This window comes from Notolabrus celidotus, chromosome 23, assembly GCF_009762535.1.
Source record: "Notolabrus celidotus isolate fNotCel1 chromosome 23, fNotCel1.pri, whole genome shotgun sequence".
Lineage (NCBI taxonomy): Eukaryota > Metazoa > Chordata > Actinopteri > Labriformes > Labridae > Notolabrus > Notolabrus celidotus.
Window position 1 is genome coordinate 1916076 of NC_048294.1, and position 20413 is coordinate 1936488.

General features: G+C 39.2%; 1 protein-coding gene across 1 annotated transcript in view; it reads left to right on the top strand.

Moving 5' to 3' along the window:
- The window catches only part of LOC117807847 (short transient receptor potential channel 5-like), a 57448-nt gene that overhangs the window by 23885 nt on the left and 13150 nt on the right, over positions 1-20413 (top strand). The window contains exons 6-9 of the mRNA XM_034677257.1: positions 607-802; positions 6875-7084; positions 12012-12053; positions 18363-18452. Coding sequence (XP_034533148.1) covers positions 607-802; positions 6875-7084; positions 12012-12053; positions 18363-18452 — 538 coding nt within the window. The remainder of the gene's footprint in view (positions 1-606; positions 803-6874; positions 7085-12011; positions 12054-18362; positions 18453-20413) is intronic.

A 20413-nucleotide genomic window follows, 5' to 3' on the forward strand; every position in this document is an offset into this window, starting at 1 on the left:
ATAATTATCTTGCTATATTATATTTTGTTAAATTACATTACTATTCTAAGTACAACCCATGGTCATATTACATACAAATATTCTTCTATTTATTGCTTAATTTGTCATTACCAACCATAATCACACCATGTCAACCTGTCACTACTGAAACATTTTTTAATACTGCCTGTAATTACTGCTATTTAATTTAAATTCCATTTGTAACATTGTATATATCTAAATTGTATTCTAGCTTTATTATCTATTTTATTTTACTTATTTTTATTTTATTTTATTTTTATTTTATTTATTTAGTTATTTTATGTTATTTTGTTTTATTTTTGTTTTTTTTTTTATCTTATTTTGTACTTATTGAAACTTCTTTCTTGACTGTACTTATGTCTGGGTTGCTGTAACAACTGAATTTCCCCCCCGGGGGATCAATAAAGTAATATCTTATCTTATCTTATCTTAATAGCAGCATAACTAAGACCTGGTCCAAGCCTGATCACAACAAAGAAAAGATTAAACTGAGATTAGGAAGTCTTAAAACGACAGGGTCTAAGGATGAGAGTCCTGTGATGATCTATCCTCTAATGAACTGTCCTGTTCTCTCTTGTTCCTCAGGTTATTCGAGACCCTCCAGTCCCTCTTCTGGTCCATATTCGGTCTGCTGAATCTCTACGTCACCAACGTGAAGGCTCGGCACGAGTTCACAGAGTTCATCGGGGCGACCATGTTCGGGACGTACAACGTGATCTCTCTGGTGGTGCTGCTCAACATGCTGATCGCCATGATGAACAACTCCTACCAGCTCATCGCCGTGAGTCACAACACCAGATTATAATGAGGATAACTTTATTTATAAAACACCTTTAACAACAAAGGTTTACAAAGTGCTTTGACGAACAAAGCACGGCAGGATCCGAGTGACAGAATAAACATTTAACAGAGAGGAGGGGAGGAATTCTAACAATGCAAAAAACTAAATACAACACAAAAGGTTAAAATGATTAAAAGTAAATTAAACAGAATTAAGTGATGAAACAGTAGACCAATGAATTATTGATATAGAGGTTTAAAAATCAATCAATAAATAAAAAATTGATTCAAAATAAATTAATAAATAAAAAATCAATAAATCAATAACTAAGAAATACATAACTAAATAATAGGTTTAAAATAAATTAATAAATAGAGTCAATCAATAAACCAATAAATCAATAATTACAAATAAATAAATAAAGACTTACATACATTTAAAATAAATAAATAAAATGTAAAAAACAAAAAAAAACAAACAAATAAATAAATGAAAAACCTTAATAGATAAATAAATAAATAAACAAATAAATAAATAAATGAATCAATAAATAAATAAATGAAAAACCTTTATAGATAAATCAATAAATAAATAAATAAATAAAGGAGAATAAAAATATTTTCAGAAGAAGTAAACATCACATCAGAGAAAAAAGAAAATTATAGATTAAGAACACTAAAATAATACATTAAGAAATAAATAATAAAACAATAAATAATCAATAAATACATTAAAATGAGTTAGTTGAATACAAAATTAAAATTAATGAATTAATTAAATTAAAGTCACTACGAATGTGAAGTCACATAAAAGCACGTCTATGAAAGTGAATTTTAAGAAGTGATTTAAAAGATGTCCCTGACTCTGCGAGCCTCACCTCCTCAGGGAGGTCTTTTCAAAGTTGAGGGGCCCTGATGGAGACAGCATGATCCCCTTTGTATTTGAGCCTCGACTTTAAGATAATAATTAAATGATTGCACTACAAAAAAGAAAGTTTATCTTTTTTTATTCCTGAAATAAAGAAGATATCAAAAAGTTTTGCAAGTTCCAAAATTTGACGTTGTTTTTACCTCATTGTGATTTGATAATGTAACTTAAACAAACTAATGTGTAGTTTGAAGATCATCCTTTTAATTGGTATTTTTTGTATTAATATTAAATTTTAGTCAATCAGTTACTCTAAAATGTGTTTTTAAAATGTCAGAAAAAGAAATGTACCTCTTCAAGTGACTCATCTTCTTGGAGCAGATAGTCAGTAAACCAATGTTGTTAGCGTCTATGTTTACAAGGACAAAGAAGAGGACAAAATGAAACCAAAATTATAATTGTTTTGTTTTGAAAAAGGTCTGAAACGACAATATTTACGATTATATATTTAGTCAATAACAAAAGCAGTCAAAGAACAGACAACAAGGTGTCTTAAGAAGCAGGAAACAAATGGATAAAAGGATGAAATTCACCAAACAGGAGGATTTAGGAACAAGGTTGTCTGAAGACAAGCCTGAAATATTCTGCTCTAATGAAGTCCAGCAATTAAATCTTAAAAACATGAAACAGTTTGTCTCCAATGTGTGACCATTTCACAATAAAAGATGAGAAAATGAAACGAGATAACGAGTAATATGAATAAGTGTTAAATGAGAGATGCAGTATCATAAAAGAAATGCTCTAAATCAAATTAACATTAACACAATCAAGGTCTTAATGATAGTGCAGCTCTGTTTCTGGAGCTTTATTACCTCATTACTGAACACGGTGCTCTGCTTCAAGCGCAACAATAAAAACAATAAGACAGGACAAACAGTGAGGACCAAACAACAAACAACAAAATCATGAAACAGAAATGTAATAAAGTGTAGAAGAAGAAGAAGAGAGCTGGATGTGCATGAACTCATAATAAAGGTGGAGGTTCAGAGGAAAAGGTGAGCTGTGTTTCTGACCTGGTTTCAACATCGGGGGTTTTGATTTTATTGGTCATATTTTCTTTTTACGGGCTGCAGATGAAGTTTTACTGAGCCTCACCTCTCTGAGACTCTTTGCTTTTTAAGATCAGGGGCATGAATGTTTAAAATTTCATAAAACAGGTCGTCCAGTTTGGCTGAATCAGAGATGCAGGACACAATGATTACAAAACAGTGGCACAAAAATGTCATATTTTTAATTGATGAAGCAAGAATTCAGCAATTAAGCAACAGACATGTCAGGACTTCCACCTTAGAACAAATTTCAGAATCAGAATCAGAATCAGAATCAGAATCAGCTTTATTCGCCAAGTATGCTTGAACACACAAGGAATTTGACTTTAGTAAACTGTGCTCTCTTTGTACAAGGCATAAGAATAGGAATAAGAATAAGAACTACAATAAAAAAATAAAAATGAAAAATAATAACAATAACCTTAGCTATAAATACAAAGAAACAACAAATAGGCTTGACTAATATGTACAGGCTAAAATGATATGATAAAGTGCAGTGGTGAGTTGCAGAGGTAGTTTTCACATTATAAAAATAGAAGTTAAATAGTACAAAAAATAGAAATATGGAATTCTGCTTGGAGAATTGTTGCATTGTGTATCTACATGTATATTTACAGAGAGTATTTATCTGACAGGTATGACACTGTTATGGTTTAGTGTTCATCAGAAATTTAGCACCTTCCTTCTAAATAAGAGATAATGTATGGTTAGCAGGTACTTCTGTTATTACCCGACTACTTCAGAATCAGAATCAGAATCAGAATCAGCTTTATTCGCCAAGTATGCTTGAACACACAAGGAATTTGACTTTAGTAAACTGTGCTCTCTTTGTACAAGGCATAAGAATAGGAATAAGAATAAGAACTACAATAAAAAATAAAATAAAATAATAACATCAGCTATAAATACAAAGAAACAACAAATAGGCTTGACTAATATGTACAGACTAAAATAATATGATAGTGCAGTGGTGAGTTGCAGAGGTAGTTTTACATTATAAAATAGAAGTTAAATAATACAAAAAATAGAAATATGGAATTCTGTTTGAGAATTGTTGCATTGTGTATCTACATGTATATTTACAGAGAGTATTTATCTGACAGGTATGACACTGTTATGGTTTAGTGTTCATCAGAGTGACAGCCTGGGGGAAGAAGCTGTTCTTATGGCGGGTTGTTTTGGCGCACAGTGATCTGTAGCGCCTGCCGGAGGGGAGGAGTTTGAAGAATTTGTGTCCAGGGTGTGAGGGGTCAGCGGTGATGCTACCTGCCCGTTTCCTGGCCCGGGACCGGTACAAGTCCTGGATGGGGGGCAGGTCGACACCGATGATTTCTTCTGCAGTCCTTATAGTCCGTTGCAGTCTGTGTTTGTCTAGTTTGGTTGCAGAGCCAAACCAGACAGTGATGGAGGTGCACAGAACAGACTGGATGATGGAGGTGTAGAACATGATCAGCAGCTCCTGGGGGCAGGTTGAACTTCCTGAGCTGACGCAGGAAGTACATCCTCTGCTGGGCCTTTTTTCTGATTGTGTCTATGTGGGAGGTCCACCTCAGGTCCCGGGAAATAGTGGATCCCAGGAACCTGAAAGAGTCCACAGTAGACACAGTGCTGTTCAGGATGGTGAGGGGGGGGAGTGGGGGGGGGGGGGGGGGGCTTCTCCTGAAGTCCACTGTCATCTCTACCGTCTTGAGCGGGTTCAGCTCCAGATGGTTCTGACTACACCAGAGAGCCAGCTGTTCCACCTCCTGTCTGTAAGCAGACTCGTCTCCGTCCTGGATGAGACCGATGACGGTGGTGTCGTCTGCGAACTTCAGGAGTTTCACCGAGGGGTCTCCTGAGGTGCAGTCATTGGTGTAGAAGTTTGGATTTGGTTGATATTGAAGCTGAAAGATAAAGAGCCTGATTCAACACATGGTTATCCTTTTATTGCCCCCATTGAACCGGAAGATGCCGACAGCTCATCTCCAAAATCAGACGCCAAACAAGAGCAAATTTCATAGCGGCCAAAGATTCGGGCCACCTTGTGGTTTGTAAATTGGACCTTTAAAAAAAACAGATAGGAGGTAAATAGTGCCCATTTTTAGTGCTATAGGAGACCAAAAACTGTTCTTATTGACTTACCCTCAAAGAGTTTATTTATTTATTTATGAGTTAAAGGTGACATATCACGCTTTTTTCATCAATATATATTGGTCTAAGAGGTCCCCAAAACATGTCTTTAAAGTTTATGCTCAAAAAAACACTTTGAAATCAGATTTTGGTCTGCCTGAAAAACCCTCTTCTTCAGTCCTCCTCAGAACACTCTGTTTTCCCTCTGACCACGCCCCCTCAGGAAGTGGATGTGCCTCGGCTGTCCAGCACGTTGATCTAATGTTTACATGTTGGCTGAATATACACGGCTGCTCAGAGATCACGTTACTTCAACCCTCTGAATCTGATCCTGACGGAGAGGCGCCTGCAGCAGGACCTTTCTGAAGGATTGGTCACAGATTTAGTGTTTCTTGTTGTTTTATTTGTCAGTATGTAGACGTGTGTCTTGGTACACAGCTACGAACATGTAGCTATGTGGCTATGCTAACTAGCGCTAGCACTTATCCATGATAAATAAAAATCATCCACTAGATCTTCAAATCTGCAGACGTGGGGAGTAAAACCGACCTCTGCCAGAAAGGCAGCGGGACCTTTTATGAAGGATTGGTCACAGATTTAGTGTTTCTTGTTGTTTTATTTGTCAGTATGTAGACGTGTGTCTTGGTACACAGCTACAGCTATGAACATGTAGCTATGTGGCTATGCTAATTAGCGCTAGCACTTATCCATGACAAATAAAAATCATCCACTAGATCTTCAAATCTGCAGACGTGGGGAGTCAAACCGACCTTTGTGTTTATTAAGACAGCCTACAACTAGCATGCCTCCCTCCTAAGCTCCTTGTTAGCACACATTTGTGCAGGGAATGAAAAACGGAGGAGGGGTTGAGTTGTATTTTATACAGTCTATGGGCTGAACAAGCTCCGAGCTCTGACTCCGTGACAGACCGGATATTGTTGTTACGTAACAAAAACACTGAAGTCTGAAACGGCTCGTTTCACACACATTTACAGAAAGGTGGAGAAATCAGAACAGGGGCAGAATGGATTCTTTTCATTCTCGGGGGGTTTGTAGACAGGGACACATATTTCAGGTAGAGAACCATTAAAAAGTCCATTTTGCATGATATGTCACCTTTAAAAGGACCATGCATATTAATTAACACTTCTGTAAATATACCAGAGTTAGCCAAAAGGCTAGTTTACGTCCGAAGTCCCTTGCCAGATGTTAAAAAGGCCCCTAAAAAGATCCAGATTAAGCAAAGATAAAATAGGGTAAAATAAGATCAGAATAAGAAGGTAGAGGAGAAAACAAAACACAAACAAAAAAACAAACAAAAAAGAGAAGAAAAGAAAAGTACAAATAGCACCATACGATTTAAAATGACTAAAAGCAACATAAGGACATGATATGACCGTCTTTTGAGAAAGTGTCCATGGACATAAAATACAAGGAGCAAGACAATCAGGAAGCAGCAATGAGGAAATGTTAAGGAAGACATGCAGACACAACAGGACAACATTTAACAGTGCTGTACACATTTGCATCAGGCAGTGACTATTAATCCTTGAACTAGCTGCATACGATTCAAATGAAGCAACATATAGACTGAGCAACAGATGAGCACAACGAATAGACAAAGAAGGAAATATGAGGTTAAATCTGAGGTAGGAATCATGGTTTCTGTCCAAAAAGAGCTGCAGAGTTTAGTGCAACATGAATCTGTTGTTGTATGGATGGAAATTGTGCTGAAAAATGTACATAAAAAGAAATGTACCATTTAAACACTACAGGATATCCTTATCATTTTGTCAGGGCTATTCCCATTTAAGGCAATGTTTGAACATTTTGCACATCATTTATAATATTTCAGATATTATTTTGACTTGTTAATGTCTTTAAAGTAATGTTGTTTTACTCAGTTTACCTCATTTTAAAGTCCAGGTTGTGCAGAAGTTCTGATGTTCCAGATTTAACCAGCTGTGTCTCCTCCCCCGTCCTCCAGGATCACGCAGACATCGAGTGGAAGTTCGCCCGCACCAAACTCTGGATGAGTTACTTTGACGAGGGCGGGACGCTGCCGCCGCCTTTCAACATCATCCCCAGTCCCAAGTCCATCCTGTACCTGCTCGTGTGGCTCCACACCAAGCTGTGCCAGAGGGGCCAGCCGCCCGGGGAAGACTCGCATAAGTGTGAAAACCTCAGAGAGTTCACGGTAACAGCTTAATGTTCTTCATCATCTCTGTGGGTCACTTTTAAAAAATACCATGAGACTGTTTAAAAGCTTTGAAATGTCCCGTTAGATTTGAGGCTGCGTGTGTTGAATAGAAGCTGCCCAGGCCGATTCAGCACCACGGACAGAGACGTCACTAAAGCAGCGACTGCAGAGAGGGTTTATTTTCAGATCAGTGAGGTTTCATTTATTGTTCTGGACTGTTTTGGTTTAGGGAAATGGGCTTTTGTTTCCTGGATTACAATCTGTCAGAGGAATGGGCTTTGGGTCAAGTTGGAGAGGTTTCAGACTCCGGCTGTTTCAAAACAAAGAGGTTTGAGAACGATGGCATGGCATGATTTACCACTGTTTGTTCCAATCTTTATAATTTCATATTGCTATGAACTCATCAGTTGATTCTAATAAAGCTACATGATTATATTATCTTTATAGAATTTAACTCCTGAGAAAAGGTTGTGCAGTTTCCAAATTGGATCCTTGGGAAATTAACCTTCTGTTTTTATGTCAATGTCAGGCAGATTTCAAATCCGGTTCTGGAATTTGTTTTGCTTTGGGGACTCCAAATTGCAGATACCAAGTAGGATGTTAACTTTAAAAGGAAGTCTACCATTAGTGTAGTTTGCAGGCACAAGTGTCATGTTCTTTATGTTTGAGATTCAGTCGAGGATTTCTCTCTCAGCGCTTACCCACACAGATTTCCTCAGGTAGAGACATTTAAACATCCCATTCTTAAAGCCCACTTTACTCAAAACTAATATAAATTGGAGGGTCATTGGAAGGTCAGGAAAGATAAGGTCAAATGCACCAGAGACTGTGCCCCAAACCCCAAAGTTTTACACTTAGGTGCCCGCTGCCGCCGTTTTTCAGCAATCAGCATTTCCAGCGCTCAGCATCATCTGATTTCTGTCTCAGCGCTCTCAGATGAAAACAGTTCAACTTTTGGAACACTGCCTCACTCATCAATGTCACTTCTTGATCACCGACCAATCAGAATCAAAAAGGGGCCGGACTTATGTCATCAATTTTGTCAACAACAATGGCGAAAGTCCATACGGAGGAGAAAAGTTGACAATCTTGTTTTTTTGAGGTGCAATTTCCAAGTCTAGAGCTGCTGCTGATGCTCTGACACGATTTCTACCATTAGTTTTTACAGTTTCTTGATGACATGGCGTTGAATGAAAGTGGTAGACGGTGGTAAATACGTCACACCCGCCCCTGTCCAATCAGAACCCTTCCCAACCCCCAGACCTTTAATTTCCGAAATTAAAAAACATCATGTAACCGTGGCCATTGATAGATAACTTAAAAAAACAACATTCTGGAAGACATCTCACAACCCCCCAGGTGGTCCTGACCCACACTTTGGGAACCCCTGCTCTCGAGAACAACTGTAAAAATAACAAATTCAATATCAGCCACATACGATCGGAGGCAGCTGTCTCAAAAACTATCACTCTCAACGATATGTCGGGGAGTTGACGCCTAAAGTAGCATAAATAATACATAAATCCCGGCCCGACAGTCAATCAGAGCAGAAGAACTCATCGGCCGACCCGCTCAGGTAGAGCCGACGTAAACACACTCACAGAGCGCAGGGACAGACATCAGCTGTTTGTCTATAATGTGTCTATAAGAAGAGAAGAACATCAGCGGAAAAACACAACCTGAAAAACATGTTTAACAGCCCAGTCATCCAGAAAGAGACACACACACACACACACACACACACACACACACACACACACACAAACCGTGCAGCTGGCATGTCCACCTCAGCTGCAGTCGGCTGAGTTATATAAGCCCACCAGCCCACATAGGTTCACAGAGCGGCACAGCACTGCAGAGATCTGATGGAGGGAGGGTGTGTGTGTGTGCATGTGTGTGCGTGTGTGTGTGTGTGTGTGTGTGTGTGTAAACAGAGTAAGCAGAAAAACAGCATGAGTTATAGAAAGCAATGATCGTTCTGAAGAGGGGGAGGGAGAGGTTGTTAGAGGAAGATGAGGGAGGATGGATGCATTTTTTGTGCGTTTGTGTGTTCATAAGCATAAATGTGTGTGTGGTTTTTTTTGTGTGTATGTGTGTGTTTTTGGACAGCAGGGAGAGAGTGAAAGACAAATGAGAAGCGTGGATGGAGTTAGACGATGAGTGTGAAACATGATGAAAGGGAAATGGAGACGGAGAGGTGAAACTCTGAATATGAGACTGAATAAATTGAAAATGTGGCGAGAGGATATGAAACGGAAAAAAAGGAGATACAGAAATGATGGATGTGTGTGTGTGTGTGTGTGTGCGCGAGTGTGTGTGTGTGTGTGTGTGACAGTCAAAAACAAAGAGACAACACACAGCCTGTCCTCATCCCAAAATACTTGCATTTCGTCACAGTTCTTCAGTGCTTCACACAGACTTGCGTATGAGATTCAGCCGTTATGCAAAGGACAGATGAAAAAAGACGAGTAGACAAGTGTGGCAGAAGAAGAAGGGAAGAAGTGCAGCGAAGGGTCGAGGCTGGGAATCGAACCCGTGACCATTGAGGACTGTAGAATCAGTGTAGCAGTATAGCCTAACGCAAACAGGTCCAACTGGCGCCCTAATGACTTACGACAGAGCTGTGACGAGTCAACCGGTTAAAGGCATTATATGAGGATGAATTATTTGTGCTGAAATCTGAATAACTCCAGGCACCCTTAGATTATCAGAGAATAAAGAAAGAGGAAAGGAGGGATACAGGAAAGGAAGGATAAAGGGAAGGGGAGGAAAGGAGGGGGAGTGGAGGGATAAAAGAAAAGGGACGAAAAGGAGCAAAGGAGGGATAAAGGAAAGAGAAGAAAAGACAGAAAGTGGAAAGGATGGATTAAGGAAAGGGTAGAAAGGAAGGAAAGGTGGGATACAAGGAAAGGAAGGAAAGGTGGGATACAAGGAAAGGAAGGAAAGGTGGGATACAAGGAAAGGAAGGAGAGGAGGGATAAAAGGAGAGAAAGGAAGAGGGGATAAAAGGAAAGGGAAGAAAGGAAGGGGTCAAGGAGGGATAAATGGAAGAAAAGAAGGAAAGTGGGAAGGGAGGAAAGGAGGGGGAGAGGAGGGAAGGAGGGGGAGTGGAGGAAAGGAGGGGGAGTGGAGGAAAGGAGGGGGAGTGGAGGGATAAAAGAAAAGGAAGAGGGGGAAGAAGGGATAAAGGAAAGGGAAGAAAAGGAGGGGTCAAGGAGGGATAAATGGAAGAAAAGAAGGAAAGTGGGAAGGAGGGATAAAAGAAAAAGGAAGAAAAGGAGCAAAGGAGGGATAAAGGAAAGAGAAGAAAAGACAGAAAGAGGAGATGATGGATTAATGAAAGGGTAAAAAGGAAGGAAAGGTGGGATACAAGGAAAGAAAGGAGAGGAAGTATAAAAGGAAATGGAAGAAAGGAAGGATAAAAGGAAAGGAAGAAAAGGAGGGATAAAGGAGAGAAAGGAAGAGGTGGAAGAAGGGATAAAAGGAGGGGTCAAGGAGGGATAAATGGAAGAAAAGAAGGAAAGTGGGAAGGAGGCATCAAGGGGAAAGGAAATAAAGCAGGAAAAGGGGAAAGGAGTGATGAAGGGGGAGGGAAGAAACGATGGGAAGAGGAAAGGAAGGATAAAGGGAACGGGAGGAAAGGAGGGGAATTGGAGGGATAAACGAAAAGGGAAGAAAAGGAGCAAAGGAGGGATAAAGGAAAGAGAAGAAAAGACAGAAAGAGGAAAGGGTGGATTAAGGAAAGGGTAGAAAGGAAGGAAAGGTGGGATACAAGAAAAGGAAGGAGAGGAGGGATACAAGGAAAGGGAAGACAGGAAGGGTCAAGGAGGAATAAATAGAAGGAAAGAAGGAAAGTGGGAAGGAGCTCAAATCTGACTTTTAGCACTTTTGGAGCAAGGCTCCCCAAAACTGGAACAACCTCCGTGCTGCAAGAACCGACCCCACTGTCACCTTTTTCAATCCTTGCTTCCTTTTCGTTACCTCTCTGTGTTTTCTGTCTTCCTCTTTTATTCCCTAAAGCTGCTTTGATCCTTATTTTTTGATTGTTTGTGCTTTGTGCAAAACTTTGGTCACCCCACTGCTGTTTTTAAATGTGCTTTTTAAAACACCTGACTTGATCCAAAGTTGCATCAAAGTGTGTCCACGCAAGAATCCGTAGACTAGAGAAGGTTGGCTTTTGTTTGGATGTATCTGTGTTTGACTTCCTCATGCTGCAGCACCTGAATGCAACACTGTTTAGTAACTAACCACATTTCCATGAATGACGCTGATAATTACAAGAGCTGACTGTTCTGATGAAGTGTCCTCAAGCAAGACGATTTACCTCCTACCTCTGTCTCAGATGAACACATCAGTATCAATCATTTAAAGGCATCTGAGACAGCTGAAGGGGTTCGTTTAAAAGCACTTCAAAGACACAGACACGGGATCTTTCCTCAGTTTGAACACTTGATTCAATCATTTCCACCATTCCATGAGCGCTCAAAGGACAGGATGACATGTTGGCGTGCATTCGTCACTACGATGATGACGAATCCAAATGAAAAGTTCAGCCAGAGGTGTGAACTCTTCTCTCCTTTAATGTCATCTATCCATTTTGAGTGTGGGAATGATTAACAGGGGTTCATTACTCCCCAACATGAAGGATCCCAGGCTGTAAAAGTCACTCTGTCAGCCAAAGGCAATTTGTTCTCTGCTCTCTTTTCTTCTACTTTGCGGCTATAAATCATTTTTCAAAATAGGGTGTCATTGTTAAAAAACAAGAACATGTTTCATTTCAGAGCAAAAAAAAACAAATTTAATGTGAGGGTGTCGGAGAGGAAAACAAAGTTAATGAGAGCACAGGGTGGCTGGAATTCAGAGGCAGGCTGAGTAATTTCTGAAACTTTTTAACGTCTAACAGAACCTTTTTCTGTTTTTGCAGGAGCGGCACGCTGACAGTCTGATACAGAACCAGCATTACCAGGTCTGTACACCTGTGTCTGAGTCGTGTTTGTTTGTTTACTGTGTGTAGAGGTGTGTTTGTTGTTGTGACAGAGCATGGACCTCAAACAAACTGAGCCGTCCTGAGTCTAAAGCTTTCAAAAGGGTGGGGGGGAGCTGATCCAGGGTCGGTTTAATTTAGACACAGGTTTGTTTTGACAAGAGAAGATTGATACCTGTTTGATGTCTGTGCTGTTGAGATGAAGCTAAGGTCGAGCCACTGTTAGCTTAGCTTAGCTTAAAGGCACTATAAGGAGTTTTTCACCAGCTGAGAAACAGACTTAAACCAACACTGATGCCTCTCTATGTCCTTCAAAAGCAAACAAAACCATAAACAACAACACTGATACCTTCTCTGTTGACATTTGTAATGCCTTAAACCACTGAGAGGGGGTAGGTGTAGCTTTCAAACTCAATTTATTTGCACTTCTTAGCGCTAACTAATGAACACACAAACAATTAGCTAACTAGTTATAGCTTTAATGTTTACCGAGCACAAACAATGAAGTCCTGAAAAAGTAAGTTATGACTCCATCAGGGCAAATGTGATAGAAGATATCCAAACTGTTGTTGGGAACAAAGTTGGTCCAACTTATCTTAAACTTCTGATATGTTTATGAACCGTGTAATCTTGTAGCATCTTACTGTCAGCATCATGTGACCCTAAGTTGTTGGACATTGAACACACTTTTCAGCCGTTTAACCCCTAAAGACCTAGACCATTTTTGGGGGGGCGCTAAATGAGACAAATGAGGTATCAATGGAAAGCTGAGAATGTCCACTGTAACTGCGTTTTTAAAGCTTGTTGATAGGATTAGCGGTTCAAAAGTTATCAAACATTTAAGAACAAGTAGGTCTTTGAGGGATAACAAAACATTAGTAACAGCAACTGAACCAGCTGACCAGCAAGCGTTTGTATTTGGTGTCAGTTTCAAACTCAAAGCTCGACTGAAGGAAGCATTAGCTTGTTTAGCCCCGCCCTTTTCAGGCCCTAAATGCAGAGCTGTGTTTAAGCATGTTGCAGATGGAAAGTTCAATACTGGAACCTTCTTGCACCGCGACACAGAGCTAGACTTAACCGTAGAAGCCGTGTCCAAATTAGGGGCTGCACCCTTAGAAGGCTGTCCTTCCCTGAGATTCATCGCTTGCCATGTCAAACAAGATAAGAGACTTTCATCAATTTCAAGTGGACTTAAAATGACAAGTTAATCACTAATTTCAACTCTGTGGTATAGCTGATGACACAAATACTCAAAAAAAAGCCTTTAACCTTCAAATTATCCATAAAGAAATAGTTTTATATCAGCTATGTTATGCTAATAATAATACTAATATTGCATTTTATTTATAGGCGCCTTTCTTGACACTCAAGGTCACATTACAACATTAAAAAAAAACAGAATTTATATAAAAAACAGTAAATAAAATGCAATTTAAAAAGTTTTAAGTGAATGGACAATCAGATGGATCTGATTCAGTGGTCAGATGGAGTTGCTAGCTAGATATGTTGCCCCATAATAGATGCGACATTTAGTTACAAGAGGGTAAGGTTGGTGATGTCAACAGGCTACGTAGACAGAGAATTGGCGTGCTCATTCGAAACAAAATTGCAACAAAAACAAAATTATACAAAGTAGCAACTTAAGTTAAGATTCAAGATTCAAGATTCAAGAAAGCTTTATTGCCAAGTGAGCTCGCACACACAAGGAATTTGACGTGGTGAATGGAACACTGGTACTTAACAACAAGACAGTAAGGACAATAAATATATAAATATATATAAACTTAAACACAAATCCAAAAATTCTAAATAAAAATACTATCTGTACAAAGAAAGGTATAGAAGTACTTTTAAAGATATGAAGTTAACAGGAAGTAACAAACAGTGATAAATCACAATCAGCAGCACAACAACACAGGGGCCCAAAATAAACCAATACAGGCCACGAAGACCAGGTCCCTCACAGCTGTTGTGTCTCTTTTTTAATATTGCATTGTATGAACATGCTGCAGAGGTTCATCTCAGGAACAAAAAACACACTGCCTTCAATATTTAGTGCATAAAACATTAGCATTCCTGCAGTTTCAACTAGGGATGCACCAATCCTACTTTTAAGTCCAGATACCGATACCTGGGCTTTGGTATCTGCAGATACCGATACTGAACCGATCCGATTCCCGGTATTGATTTAACAATCTCTATTCCTTAATGCGAGGATAAAACTAAGAATAATGACGTAGGAGACGCACATGGCTGTTGTAAACACAGAAAAGCATAGCGCTGAGATGGATCGGCACTATATATCGGCCCCTTGTCACCGATATCCGATCTAGCTTTTTGAGTCCGATCTGGCCGATATCCGATACCAGGATCGGATCGGTGCATCCCTAGTTTCAATGCAAAAATGCTGAGTCATGGCCGTTGCTTTTTGCTTGTTGCTCCTCATATGTCTTGTTGCATATCAATAATAGCTTATTGATACCCTTTCTTTGCACTCTTATTTGTGTTTACGTTTGTTTACCGACACAATCAGATTCAATTTAAACCAACCGTTTAGCTTAAGTTAAGCTAGCTCCACTGGAATGACACACTCCAGACTCGAGTAAGCCCTCTTCAGCAAAATGTATCCCCCTTCAGTGTTGCTTCCAGTGTTTCCCTCACACACACACAAACACACACACACACACACACTGAACAGATTGCATCTCCCCCAGCTGTGTTTTTCTGGCGGTGTCCAAACTCAACCCTGACTCCCCGCGGATCCACAAACTGCCTCTGTGTGTGTGTGTGTGTGTGTGTGTTTGTTTTTGAGTTTAGCCAGCTGTTGCTCCTGAAAACATCCCTCTGTGTCTATTTATATAGAAATGACAGAGGAGCGGAGTGAGCATCAACAAGTATGAAACTCTGAGAGATTTGCATGTCTGTATTTAAACTCTAAAGGTGACATATCATGCAAAATCAACTTTTTAATGGTTCTCTACCTGAAATATGTGTCCCTGTCTACAAACCCCCCCGAGAATGAAAAGAATCCATTCTGCCCCTGTTCTGATTTCTCCACCTTTCTGTAAATGTGTGCTGAAACCAGCCATTTCAGTTTTCAGTGTTTTTCATACGTCACAACGCCATCCGGTCTGTAACAGGAAGTCAGAGCTCGGAGCTTGTTCAGCCCATAGACTGTATAAAATACAACTCAACCCCTCCTCTGTTTTTCATTCCCTGCACACGTGTGTGCTAACAAGGAGCTTAGGAGGGAGGCATGCTAGTTGTGGGCTGTCTTAAAGGTGATATATTCTGCTCTTTTTCATCAACATATATTGGTCTAAGAGGTCCCCAAAACATGTCTTTAAAGTTTATTGCTCAAAAAAACACTTTTGAAATCAGATTTTGGTCTGCCTGTAAACCCCTCTTTTTCAGCCCTGCTCAGAACAGGCTGTTTTCTGTGTCTGTGCCTTTAAATGAGAATGAGCTCTCTGACCACGCCCCCTCAGGAAGTGGATGTGGCCTCGGCTGTCCAGCACGTTGATCTAATGTTCGGTAAGGTCGGCTTTACTCCCCACGTCTGCAGATTTGAAGATCTAGTGGAGGATTTTTAGTTTTCATGGAAAAGTGCTAGCGCTAGTTAGCATAGCCACATAGCTACATGTTCGGCGCTGTGTACCAAGACACACGTCGACATGCTGACAAATAAAACAACAAGAAACACTAAATCTGTGACCAATGGTTCAGAAAGGTCCTGCTGCAGGCGCCTCTCCGTCAGGATCAGATTCTGGATCAGATTCAGAGGGTTGAAGTAACGCGGGTCTGTGAGCAGCCAACATGTAAACATTAGATCAACGTGCTGGAGAGCCGAGGGCACATCCACTTCCTGAGGGGGCGTGATCAGAGAGCTCATTCTCATTTAAAGGCACAGACACAGAAAACAGCCTGTTCTGAGCAGGGCTGAAAAAGAGGGGTTTACAGGCAGACCAAAATCTGATTTCAAAGTGTTTTTTTGAGCAATAAACTTTAAAGACATGTTTTGGGGACCTCTTAGACCAATATATGTTGATGAGAAAGAGCAGAATATGTCACCTTTAACATCTCTGAGCCCCGTCGTAGCGTGTAGAGTAACAGGACGAGCGGTGACAGCACCCCGTTTTTATTTAGATCGGGTTATTTTGAATCTCCAAAAATCCTCTGATGAGATCACTTCTTCTACTCTCAGTTAACGTGGTGAAGCAGCGACAGCGTCCTGCTCCTCGCACGTCCAGTTTCGGGAGATTTTGCGTGAAGAATCTGTTCAACAGTCCCGTTCTGACACCTCAGCACTGGCAGCCGTTAGCGTCACGTTAGCGCCAGTACTTTGTGTTTGGCAGATCCGATTGTGTCTTTGACGAGCCTCCGTGAATTCTGAAGGTTTATTGTAAGAGAGCTGCCCTTCTCTTAAACGGTGTGTGTGGTTTGTTCTGGCCGAGGCGGAGAGTGACAGCACGCCAGATCGTCCTGTTTGGCAGTCGCAGGTGTCGGCTGTGGGAGGATGCAGCGTGTTAGCGTGTGTGTGTACGTGTGCGTGTGTGTGTGTGTGTGTGTGTGCAGGGTCTGAATCACCACCCACTGAACACCAAATGCTGGTTAAAAAAATGTCTCTGCTCTTTAAATCAATAAGAGCTTGACGCCTCATTGGCTGATTTCTTAATGACACAGTATCATTTTAATCAGTCGGGTGAATCATTCTGCTTTGAACATTTCTCAAAATGATTACACAGTCATGCTTTTAATGGCTTAATATTTAAGATAACAAACATCACAGATCACTGGACTGTAGCATGAGGCAGGTAACTCTCTGTTATTGTCTTTAAATTATAATTAAAAAAGAAAACAAATTGAGATTTATACCCAAAAAGGAAAAACTACGATACACCAGGCTTTTTCTTATTACCTTTATTTACATTTACAGTATTTTACAGTAGTTTGATGTCACCTGAGCGTGTTTTAATCAGGTTTTTTTTTATTCTTTTATAGGTGGTATCACTGCAGGATTTTATCATTTCATTATATTTGTATTATCATATTGTATTTTTTTAATTTTTCGAATTTTTTGATTGTTAAAATCTTTTGTTGTTTTTATTCTACCAACATTTTTTCATTTCCTTTTATTTGTCTTCCTCACATTTCTGGGTTATTTTATCTTTATTATTTGTAAAATAATTTGTGACCCTGTTTTGAAAAGAGTTGTATAAATAAAGATTATTATTATTATTATTATTATTACTTACTTACTTATTTAATTTTTAAATTTTTAATTTGAATTTGAATTTTTACATTTTATATACATAGAAGATCGAATAAAACAATTAAGGCAAGTGATGTTTTTCTTTTCAAAGGAAACAAAAGTAAGTTAATAGATTAGCAAGTTAGTTAGTTAAAGCTGCTGTGAGGAACTTTTGTTTTGTATCGATTCTGGCGCCCCCTTGTGGACAAAGTGATACCTCTTATCTCTTGTCCTATACATGCAAAACTAGTGTTTTCAACAAAAACCTCGTCCTGTTGTCTTTTAACAGTCAACTTTATCAGGCAATGTGATTATTTTCCATGAAACATTAAAATAAAGGCTGTTTCTGAAGCGAGGTGTCCATCATCTGGTCTGGCACCTACCCCCTCAGGGCGGTTTCAGGCATTAAGAATGACAACAGAGAAGGTGTCAGTGTTGCTGCTGATGGTCTTGTTTGCTATTCAAGGTCATAAAGAGGCATCAGTATCACTTTCAGACTGCTTCTCAGCCAGTTCAAAACTCCTCACAGGGCCTTTAATGAAGAAAATCTACATAATAAATTATAATTATTATAATTTAAAATAGCAAATAAATTAATTAGAGAAGAGAAAAAAGCTAACCATAATGATGTAAATACAATAGAATACATAGGTTAATATTTAAAATATATAAATAAAAAGAGCAGAGAAAAATACAATAATAACAATAATGTAAATACAATAGAATAAATACGTCAATATTTAAAATATATATATATAAATATGAAAGGTTAAATTAAACATTTTCAGATTTCAAGTCAGTAAAAATAAACAGTTGTGATTACTATTACTTGATATTTCTAAAAAAAAATCAATGTTTTGAAAATACTGGAAAAACAGTCCAACCAAGGATCAGTGAAATGCAGATATTTTAAAACATATAATAAATAAAACCCTTCTTCTAGTGGAGTTAACTTTAAAACACCAATAGATCCCGTAGAGGGAGGTTTTTGAACGGTTATTCTGAACATGTTGAGCAACCACTGTAACTCTCTCCAACAGGAAGTGATCCGGAGTCTGGTGAAGAGGTACGTGGCGGCCATGATACGCAGCGCCAAGACGGACGAGGGACTGACAGAGGAGAACTTTAAGGTGGGTACTCCATGGTGGATTTACTCAACAGGGAGGTGGCCAGACTTTTTGGAGTTGGGTGGCCCAAATGAATGTTTTTGAAGGACTAAGGACTCGGAAAAGAAGTATGTCCAAAGTTGCAATTTGAAGTTAAATTGAAAGGAAACGCGCAAATGGTTAAGCCCCGCCTCCAACAAAGCAAAAAGCCAATCACAGTTCTGGATTTTAGGGTGGTCTCTGAGCATGCTCCTGGATTACAAAACAAAAGGGAGATCCATCTTTGAATTCATTATTTCTCTGTTGTAGTCTTATTTCTGTCCCTCCTCAAACACATAATATCTTAAACAATTAGCATAAAATAAATTACCTGGATGCCCCGCAGCGAGAGACTCTTTGTTTAATAAACAGTGCAGGTTTTATTGACACCAGAGGCGGGTTTGTTCTTCTTACTACAAACATTTATTAAAAGATTAAAAGATATTTAATAACTCTCCATCACGTCTTCTCCTCGTCTGCGGCCCACGATCTGCAGCTCTGATCAATACCAACAGATCACCGTCCATAATCCTCCAGGAGACTCTCTTTACCTTTTTTTAAACTCTCCTGAGCGTTTAATTATTCGGAGCAGTTTTAGCTCCAGAGTTAGTTTCCCATGATGCCTCTGCAGCCCAGCCGGAGCTTTGAAGTGGAAAGTTCCTCTGGGCTTCTCGGTGCAAAAAACAACATCAGGTGCACATGGAGCTGCATCACATTTACAGAGACTACACGAGAGTTATGTGTGTAGCTAACATCAGGTGCATCGTAAAGCAAGTCGGCGTTCTATTCCTTGAGGGGTAAAGCATCATGTGCAGCATTCAGATCTGGATTTGCAATTAGCTGCGATGGTGTTTTAAGAAATAAGAGGTAGTTTGTAGCTGTGTGATGAAATAACAGTAAAAGGAAACTGACTCTGTGTTTGTGTTTGCATTTGTAATCATCTTCTTTAAGAGCTTCAGGCTAAATTAAAGATTGTGTGTGAAGTGGATCAAAACAAAAATCCTCATTACTCCCTGAGGACAGACGTCAACACTGAGCAATAAAGTGAGCATGTTTTCTTTCAGTGCATATTTTTATTTCGAGCTGTTGGAGGGGCTTTTGCTTGACGTTATGCCCCCCCGAACACACTTCTGTTAACCACAGACTGTATGAAAAAAGGATGTAGTATCCGTGATGTCACCCATCTGTTTCTGAAGCGCTGTTTTGAAGCCAATCGGCGGCGGCAGCCATATTGGAAATAAATACTGAACTCAACATAACTTCTGTCCTTGCTTGTGTGAGATAAAGAGGCGGTCGTTGAGCCTCCTTGTCAACAGCTACAGTGTTCCCGCCTGTCAATCAAGTCAGCCGTGCCTTTAATAATGGAAAACTGGTAATCTTAACCCTCTTATGAACATAATTATACACAGGCCACCTGGATTTATTTTGTTTTTATGGCTGAAGAATGGTCAAAAAAATGTGCAATGAGTGAGTGCTTCTGCCCCTTTTTCTAAGATAACCTCAACTTTAAGTATCTGACTGTTATTCAACACTATTGTGTGTTTATGACACTTTCATAACAGCTCATAACTATTATATTCTATAACCAATAATATATATGTGTGTGTGTGTGTGATTTTAAGATATGCTTATTTTTTACTTCTTCAATTTAATTTGAATTGCTAATAACTTTTTAATAATTCTTACTTTATAGGCTCTTGTTTGCTTTATATATATTTTTTGCACTGTCTAGTCTGTTACTGTAACACTTAAATTTCCCTGTTGTGGATCCAGTAAAGGAATCTCTTGTCTTATCTCTTAATAATAATAATAATAATAATACATTTTATTTATAAAGCGCTTTTCTGAAAACTCAAAGACACTGCACAAAGGATAAAAACATCATATAAAACAACAGAATAATAAAAACATGAATAAAATACATTTAAAAGCAATCATATGTTAAA